This window comes from Lotus japonicus, chromosome 6 (assembly GCF_012489685.1).
Source record: "Lotus japonicus ecotype B-129 chromosome 6, LjGifu_v1.2".
Classification (NCBI taxonomy): Eukaryota; Viridiplantae; Streptophyta; class Magnoliopsida; order Fabales; family Fabaceae; genus Lotus; species Lotus japonicus.
The window spans coordinates 12,645,402-12,654,973 of record NC_080046.1 but is presented as its reverse complement, the minus strand read 5'-3'; the positions used below and the strand labels follow the sequence as shown (position 1 = coordinate 12,654,973).

Genomic DNA, 9,572 nt, shown 5'->3' with positions numbered 1-9,572 from the left:
CTACCTCTCCCCACCACCATCACCCTCTCTCCATCTCCATCTTCTTAATCCTCCTTCTTCTTCTTCCCACCCTCATCTCCTCCATCTCACGCTCTCCTTCACCCCGGCCCTTTTTCCCTTCCATAAACCAAAATCTTCAACCCAAAATCACAAAACCAAGAAGGAGGAGAAGAAGAAAGAAGACGCGGTTTGGTTCTCCACCGACATCTCTGCTCTTCTGATTCCATCTTCTCCATCTGCGCTTGTCTTGGCTGATTTTCTTTCCATCTGCTTCTGGAGGAGCTTGATTTCTTCCAATGACATCCTGTAACGCCAATTGACATCAGTGTAATTGGATCAGTAAAATGAAACCCTAACATAAAGTTCCCAAATCAGAATGAAAAAAAATCGATTTTTAATTTTTTTTGGGTTCAAATGAAAGGGAAAAACCTTCTTTCTCGTCCGTCGTCGGATTCCTTGTTGTCTTGAGATTGTGGGAGTTGATCTCCTCCAGCTCAGTGAAAACAAAGGTAAAATTTCTTTGTGTTTGTCATGTTTCAATCTTCTCTGTTTTTATCGAGAAACCCATTTCATTAAAAAAATCATTGAAAATTTTTCAATTTTTGCATTTTGTTTAACCTATAAAATTTTGGGTCTCTTTCTTGTGATGTTTGATTCACCCAAGTCACACACTGATTCACCCAAGTCACACACTGGTTTCACAAAGATAGATTTTTACTTAAAAGAAAAAATAAATAAAACAGAATGACATGTTACAATGCATATATTTTTTTAGTGTGTCGAAAAGATAAATTACACCCTTCATGAATTGATCTCTAGACCTCCTCAACTCATATGTCATCAACTCTGACCACTTGAGTTATTATTTAGATTGTCTGCAATGCATATTAAGTATTAACACACACGCACACATTTTAAACTAGAACAGAAAAAAATGTGAACCAAACATATAATTAACAGCTCTTGTAAGCAATCATAGAACTTTCATGGATGAGCTAATGCTAAAATAATTGAAAATTGAAAATTTTCCACATACTCAAATTTAAGCTGCCAGCTAGGTTCTGCTCGTGCCACATGAGACAAAGCTGACATCCGTTTTTCGATCTTCTGCGTACCTTTCTCTCTTGAGTTCAGCCTGTTGTTGTATGGTTAATTCAGAACTAGTCATTTATCTTACATACTGTTTGTAGTTTAGTCCTTGATGAGGATAACTTGTATGACTTTAGTCCTTCATGTGATAAAGGCTATAAAAGCAGTAATCATTGTGATAATGATTACTGAATCATAATAAAGAGAATTCCCTCATCTAATTCAGTGTGATTAGTGTAGTTAATGCTTCTTCTTCCTCTCTCTCTTTCTGTATTGATTGTGAGCCCTAGCATTGAATGTTGTGTGTGTGTGATTGAGTTAGGAATTCAGTGATTGAATTCAACATTGGTATCCAGAGCTTGACGATCCGGCGACCGGCGACGTGAGCCACCACCAGTGCACGACGATCTACGGCGGAGTGTGAGGCAGTCACAACAGAGGTGCTTGCTCCGTTGGAAGCTCCGGTGGAAGTGGACGCTTCTTTCAAGGTGATGGCTGGAACGAACGACAATTTTCCAGCTTCGTTGCCGGTTCTTGACGGCAAGAGTGATTGGGAACGTTGGAATACCCAGATGCTCGTGATCTTCAGGTTCCAAGATGTTCTGGAGATGGTGACTTCTGGGTATGATGCTCTACCGGCGGAACACACGGCGGAGCAAAGCGCTGCTCATAAGGAGTTGAAGAAGAAAGATATGCGGGCTCTGTCATTATCCATCAGTGTGTTAACCCTGCAAATTTTGAGAAAATTGCAGCGGCGAAAACGTCGAAGGAGGCGTGGGATATTCTGAACAAGAGTTACGAAGGTGTGGCAAAATTGAAGAAGGTCAAGTTGCAGACTCTCAGAAGACAGTATGAAGCTCTGAAGATGGAGAAATCAGAGACGATTTCTAAGTTTTTCACTCGGCTTCAAACCTTGACAAACCAAATGAAGACGAATGGAGAGACCATGAATGATCAAATGCTTGTAGAAAAGGTTCTTCGATCTTTGACTACAAGATTTGATCATATAGTTACTACTATAGAGGAATCTAAGGATCTTGATACTATGAAGGTTGAGGAGCTTCAAGGTTCTTTGGAGGCTCATGAAATGAGGTTGAATCTGAGAGAGTCTGAGAGAGAAACTGAGCAAGCCTTGTATACTCATGGTGGTACCAGCAAGAAGAAGTGGAGTAACTACTCAAAGACTTCCAAGGAGAAAAATTGGAAGAATAAGGATTCTGGTAAATCCTCTAACAATGAGGATAATGGTGACTTCAAAAAGAAGGGAGAATCTATGGAGAAAGGGTATGACAAAGACAGATGGAAGAAAGGCAAGGGAAAGAAACAAAGTGTTCAGTTCTATGCTTGCAAGAAGTATGGCCATTATGCCTTTGAGTGCAAGAACAAAAAGAAGGGCAACAAGCAGGATGGTGAAGATCATGCATATTCTGCTCATGATGATGATGACTCTGATGAGGAACAGGTACTCTTTGTTGTTCCTGATGATGCTAGTATAGATTGTCCTGATGAACTGAGTAGAAATCATGAAAATGAGGTGATTAATTCTGTTGTTAGCTCCTATAGGCATGATGAGAAAACCTGGTATTTAGATTCAGGTTGCTCTTCTCATATGACAGGCCACAAAGCATGGTTTGTGGATCTTGATGAGAATAGGAGAAGCAGTGTTAGATTTGCAGATAATAGCACAATTAATGCTGCTGGTATTGGTAGGATACCTATCAAAAAGAAGGATGGTAGCAATGCTTGTATCCCTGATGTGTTGTATGTGCCTAGTGTTAGACATAATCTAATCAGTCTAGGACAATTGATAGAGAAAGGTTACTCTATGAAGACAAGAGGGAAGAAGCTGCTAGTGTATGATCCTAAACATAGGTTGATCCTGCAATCTGTGTTGTCCAGAAATAAGACATTTAGAGTGGACTTAGATACCAGTGGGTCTCAGTGTTTGTCTGCAAAAATTGATGAAGTTGACAGGTTATGGCATCTTAGATATGGTCATCTTCATTTCAAAGGGTTACATCAACTTTGTCATGAAGAAATGGTGAAGGGTTTGCCTCTGATTAAACCTTCAGGTCAAGTATGTGAAGATTGCTTGTTAAGCAAGCAGCCGAGAAACTCATTTGCTAAAAGCAGGCCAGTTGAATCTAGAGTAGCACTAGATGTTGTATATTCTGATGTGTGTGGCCCATTTGAGGTTAAGTCATCTGGAGGGAACAAGTATTTTGTTTCCTTTATTGATGATCATACAAGAATGATGTGGACATATCTACTTGAGAAGAAGTCATAAGTGTTTTAAGTATTCAAGAGATTCAAAGTCCTAGTTGAAAAGCAGAGTGAGAAGTGTATCAAGACTTTGAGAACTGATGGTGGTGGTGAATATGTCTCAAATGAGATGAAGCAGTTTTGTGAGGAAGCTGGCATTTATCATGAGGTAATAGCACCATACACCCCTCAACACAATGGTGTAGCTGAGAGGAGAAATAGAACCATTGCTAATATGGTTAGAAGCATGTTAAAGAGTAAGGGTTTACCAGGCAATCTATGGGGAGAAGCTGTTTCTACAGCTACCTACATACTTAATAGGTGTCCTACAAGGAAATTAAAATCCTTGACACCTTTGGAGGCTTGGACTGGAATTAAACCTAGAGTGAAGCATCTTTGAGTGTTTGGTTCAGTGTGCTACATGCATCTACCTGATCAAAGGAGAAAGAAACTTGATGATGAGAGTGAAAAGCTCTTACTGGTAGGCTATCACTCAACAGGAGCCTATAGACTACTAAATCCTGAGAACAATGCTATTGTAATCAGTAGAGATGTGGTTATTGATGAAGATGCAATGTGGAGTTGGAAGGCTGATGAATCAACAACTGCCACTGTGAGAACTCCATTGGTTTTTCAAGATGTTATTCCTGATGTGATTTCTTCTAATGGATCAATAAATGTGAATAATGGTGTGACTGGTACTCAAGCTACTGGAGTGATTCCAGATGTGAATGAGAATTAGAGAAGTCAGAGAGTGAGACAAGCATCATCAAGGCTCAATGACTATGTTTTGTTTCCTGATAATGACGTTACTGAAGAAGGTGATCTAGTACACTTGTCATTATATGTTGAGGCTGACCTAGTAAATTTGCAACAAGCATTTAAGCATGACAATTGGAAAGATGCTATGAAAGAAGAACTGAGCTCAATCAACAAGAATAAGACTTGGAGCTTGGTTGATTTACCTAGCGGAAAGAAGCCTATTTCATTGAAGTGGGTATTCAAGACTAAGTTAAAGCCAGATGGGACTATAGCTAGATATAAGGCAAGGCTGGTTGCTAGAGGATTCCAGCAGAAGGAAGGGTTGGACTATACAGATGTATTTGCTCCAGTTGCTAGAATGGAGACAGTGAGACTTGTGGTAGCCACAACTAGTTTGAAGGATTGGAAAGTGCATTAGCTGGATTACAAGTCAGCATTTTTGAATGGTCCTCTTGATGAAGAGGTATATGTAGAGCAACCACCTGGTTTTGAGACTAAAGACAGTGAGCACAAAGTCTATAGACTACATAAAGCATTGTATGGGCTGAAATAAGCTCCTCAAGCTTGGAATAGAAGGATTGATTCCTTTCTCAACAAACTGTGATTTCTGAAGTGCACCTCTGAGCATGGAGTTTATGTTCAAAATGCTAAGGGTGCTGAGATGCTTATTGTATGTCTCTATGTGGATGATCTTCTAGTCACAGGAAGTAGTGAGATTGATATTCAGAAGTTTAAGGAAAGCATGCAGTCAGAATTTGAGATGAGTGACATGGGAGAGCTTTCTTATTTTCTGGGAATGGAATTTCTCAGGTCTGAAAAAGGAATCTTCATGAGTCAAAATAAGTATGTTGGTGATGTTCTTAAGAGATTTAACCTTGCTGAGTGTAATTCAGCAGCTACTCCAGTGGAGTGTGGAGTGATATTATCTAAGTCAGATCCTGGCAAGCCTGTAGATGCAACATTGTTTAAACAGATTGTGGGGTCTTTGAGGTACCTATGTTGTAGTAGACCGGAGATTAGTTATGGTGTGGGTCTAGTTAGCAAGTTCATGGAGGATCCTAAGGACTCACACCTTCTGGCAGCAAAGAGAATCTTGAGATGCATCAAGGGCACTCAAGATCATGGTATATTATTTCCCAGTAGAGCTTACAATGTGAAGCATGAGATAAGTGGTTTTGTGGATTCTGATTGGTGTGGGGACAAAGATGACAGGAAGAGTACAACAGGTTATGTGTTCCTTTGTGGGGATGCACCAATTTCATGGTGCTCAAAGAAGCAACCTATTGTAGCTTTGTCATCATGTGAAGCTGAGTATGTGGCAGCCTCTTTCAGCGCATGTCAGGCCTTGTGGATAAGCATGTTGATGAAGGAGATGGGTTTGAAGATCTCAAGTACAATGAAGCTGTTGATAGATAATAAGTCAGCTATTGACCTGACAAAGCATCCAGTGGCTCATGGAAGAAGTAAACATATAGAGACGAGGTTTCACTTCTTAAGAGACCAGGTGACAAAGGGTAATATGGAATTGGTTCATTGTCCAACTGAAATGAAACTTGCTGATTTGTTTACCAAGCCTTTAAGGGCTAACCGGTTTAATGAGCTGTGTAGAAAGCTGAAGATTGTTTCTGCAGTTGAAGTTCTGAATTAGGAGGGAATGTTGTAGTATGGTTAATTCAGAACTAGTCCTTTATCTTACATACTGTTTGTAGTTTAGTCCTTGATGAGGATAACTTGTATGACTTTAGTCCTTCATGTGATAAAGGCTATAAAAGCAGTAATCATTGTGATAATGATTACCGAATCATAATAAAGAGAATTCCCTCATCTAATTCTATGTGATTAGTGTAGTTAATGCTTCTTCTTCCCCACTCTCTTTCTGTATTGATTGTGAGCCCTAGCATTGAATGTTGTGTGTGTGTGATTGAGTTAGGAATTCAGTGATTGAATTCAACACAGCCAAGGTTTTTCCATAGCTACTCTCAGTACTTTCACAACTTACAACAGATGGATCCACGTCGTAAAAGATTGGAAAAACTAGTTGATTCTTCTTCTCCATGTTCTCAGTGATCTGCACAACTTCATCAAGAGTCAAGACAGTATGTGGAAGATGCAAAGTCTTGGGAAAAAACAACAACTACTAGCCTTGAATTTTCCAAGGCTTTAAGAATAGAGGAAATATGGTCGCCACTTTTCAACCCCTTGTCATCCATGAAGGTTTTCACTTTCTTCTGGCACAAAGCATTGTAGAGGTTGCCTGTGAAGGTGTACCGTGTGTCTTCCCCTCTAAAACAGATGAAAACATCATAGCCCCATGTGGGTTCACCGTTGTGATCACCTTCATTTGCCATCTTCTATGTATGAATGATAATTAACTTGGTATTGTTAATTTGTCATGCCAGCTGCCATGCGAGTGGGAACTCTAGTTAAGTCAATGGGTCACTTTTCAAAACAAACAAGTTGATCTCTAATGCTTCGCACTTGCATCTGATCACCTTTCGGACTTTTTTATTCAGGATAAAATAATAAATAATCACATGATTCAAGGGAGAATCACTCTATGAAGCGTGGAGAGGTTTAAAGATCTTCTAAGGACTAAGTGACCCAAATTTCAAATTTAAGATTGGATGCAAATTCAAACCTAACAAAAATTGGTCAATGAATATTACACACACTTTAAATAATAAAAAATTATCTAAATACTCCCTCCTTTCAAAAATTTGTAAGTTGTTCTAAAATGTAACTTTTTTTAAGAACTACCTTAAAAAACAAAAGGCCTAGGTTTCTCATACCAAGGAGATCTGTAATTCAGGTTCCCTCTGAAACGATTGTTCTGCACGATGCTGGGAAAGAGGTTCGACAACCGCTTAACAGTAAAACAAAACTTAACAACAGAAACAATAACACACAGTAATTATTAACCCAGTTCAGTGAAAACTTTCACCTACGTCTGGAGGGTTTGCACCCAAAGAAAGGAAATCCACTATCTCAAGATTCAGGAATTACAGACACTCATGAACAACTCAGTTCATAGTTCACTTCCTAATCTACCCAGTGTATTTCTACTTAGAATCTCAACCTAAGTATGAGAGCCCCTCTCACTTTCTCTCAATCACTGCCACAGTGATTGGTAAACACAATGAACAAGTAGAGTTTGAACGCAATCAAACACACAGAATCTCTCTTTGCTTTATAGAATCAGTGAGCAAAGACAGATTCACAACTAACAAAGGACAAAGCACAATAACAAATCCTAAAACACTCGATCTCTCTCTATCAGCTTCGACCGTCTTCATGTTTTAGGTCTTCATCCTTTTATAGACTTCAGCAGCGGTAGCATGGGCTTTAGGGTTGGCACGGGCTGAAGAAACAGATTACAGTAACAGCAATTCAAAACGCAATCTTGATAGATTCGGTTTCTTATTGCACAAGTAAAGATAGAAACCAATCTTTGAACAAAGATTGTTTCAACAAATAACAACCCAACAAATAAACCCTTCTGGAATAGCTACTTGCTCCTCAAGTAACTCAAAAACATATCTTCAGTAAATCTTCAGAGGGCCCACAACAAAAACACAAACTGAGGACTGATGCCCTAGTTTCACGAGGTCAGAAGCCACGGCATCTGCTTCGACAATCGGTTGTTTTGACAAAATGCATGGCAACATGTTCCAACAATCTCCCCCTTTGTCAAATTTTGTCTAAAACAACTCACAATCAGAGAGGATAAAAACAAGAGAAACAATTCTCCCCCTTAGTCAGAGCTCCCCCTCAACTAATGCAACTCCACAACCAACTATCATACTTCAGAAGACATAGTCGGAACAAAAATACTTACAAACAAAAAACCAGAAATACAAACAGCCTCAGCACATGATGATACCAAAATAGAACAGCTTGTACATCATAGTATCAGAAATACTACCATCAGAAGCTGGCAGCACATGATCAGAAGTACTACTATCAGAAGTAACGTTTCAGAAGTAACGTTTCAGAAGTAACGTTTCAGAAATAACGTTTCAGAAGTAACGTTTCAGAAGTACTGCCTTCAGGAGTTGGCAACACATAAGCTGTCAGAAATACTGCTAATCAAATGCATTGTTTCAGAACTACTGCTATCAGAAGTTAGCAACACATAAGCTATCAGAAATACTGCTAACAGAAAATGCCTCTTGAAACAAACATAGCCAACACTATCAGAGCTAACACGAAGCAAAATACTGCTAACAGAAAATGCCTCTTGAAACAAACATAGCCAACACTATCAGAGCTAACACAATCAGAAGCAACTTCACAGCAAACTTCTGAAAACTCAATCATCTGAACAGTATACACAAACTTCTGAAATCACAGACTTCTGACCTACTCCCCCTTTTTAGCACAAATTTGCAAAGGATGCACCAAAAAAACAAAAGACAATAGCAAAAGAACAAAGCAAACTAGGCTTCAGAACCGGACTCCTCCCCAGACTCGTCTGCACTTTCTTCAGATCCTTCCTCCTCTTCATTACCCGCTTTCTGAGCAGCTGTAGCAGCAGCACTTTGTACACCACCTTGGCGTTCATCTTCCTGCAGCTTGAGTAGCAAAGCATCAACTTTGAGCTTCCTGGCAGTGCTCACCCTGATTGTCTCCTGCAAAGCCTTGGAAACTTCCTGTAATTCAGCAATTATGGCCTGAGTGCCAGATTCAGTCATTGGAGGAGCAGATGTTCTGCTGGTTGGTAAGGCAATGTCTAGCACATGTGGCTCCAGAAACAAACGTTGATCCAAAGTGATTGGAACTCCACGAGACATAGCCACATCATCAGCCCTGAGTGTAACACCCCGATTTCGGTGGCGTCACTTTAGTAACCAAAAAGAAATACTTAAGCGGAAAAACGTGAATTATTTTTTTTTCGATAATGTAAGTAAAGACAGAAAGAGATGAAACTCTAAAACGAAGATAACAGAACTAATATACAATATGATTACAGCCCCCACTGTAAGTTGTAAACCACGTCACGAGTAAACCTCCAGTGACGGAAAGTAAAAGAGAGTAACGCCCGTAGGCAAAAGTACAAACCAAAAGAAAAGTCAAGTGTCTGCAACACTATCCCTCAAAATGAGAATGAGTTAGCCCAGATGGCCTAAAACAAGACCTCTTAGCCCAACCAACTCTCTGTGATTTCCGTAAAGAGAACCACAAGAAAAGCTAAAGGTCGGGGACCTACCCTGCCCAAAAAGAAAGACTCAACATCAGAGCCAAGACGCTTCTCCTACACTAATCCCAACTATGCATCCCCAAGATCGTCGTCTGAATTTGAATCCAAGACGACTATGTTGATGACTGCATCGGTCTCCACAGCTAGTCGAGCGGGTTCTGCACCCGATCCCAAGTCTATAGCAGCCGCGACAGTGGGTGAACTAGTGCCTGTAGAAGTCTCTCCCACAGGCACCCCCTCCGAGGGGTACTCGTCGTCCGAA

The 9,572-nt window shown here is 40.0% G+C and overlaps 1 protein-coding gene across 1 annotated transcript; it reads right to left on the bottom strand.

Moving 5' to 3' along the window:
• Nucleotides 1-5,792: 5,792 nt before the first annotated feature.
• On the bottom strand, nt 5,793-6,461 carry LOC130724924 (toll/interleukin-1 receptor-like protein). Its single transcript, XM_057576189.1, has 3 exons — nt 6,252-6,461; nt 6,113-6,181; nt 5,793-5,876 (listed from the first exon to the last, which is right to left on the bottom strand). The coding sequence occupies exons 1-3, from the start codon at nt 6,459-6,461 to the stop codon at nt 5,793-5,795; spliced, it is 363 nt and encodes a 120-aa protein (XP_057432172.1).
• Nucleotides 6,462-9,572: the final 3,111 nt, after the last annotated feature.

Coding starts and splice junctions, on each gene's coding strand:
- LOC130724924 (XM_057576189.1), bottom strand. CDS start 6,461: ATGGCAAATGAAGGTGATCACAACGGTGAACCCACATGGGGCTATGAT. Junction 6,182..6,251: donor CCTTGGAAAATTCAAGGCTA/GTAGTTGTTGTT, acceptor GAAGTTGTGCAG/ATCACTGAGAACATGGAGAA. Junction 5,877..6,112: donor ACGACGTGGATCCATCTGTT/GTAAGTTGTGAA, acceptor CTGCTTTTATAG/CCTTTATCACATGAAGGACT.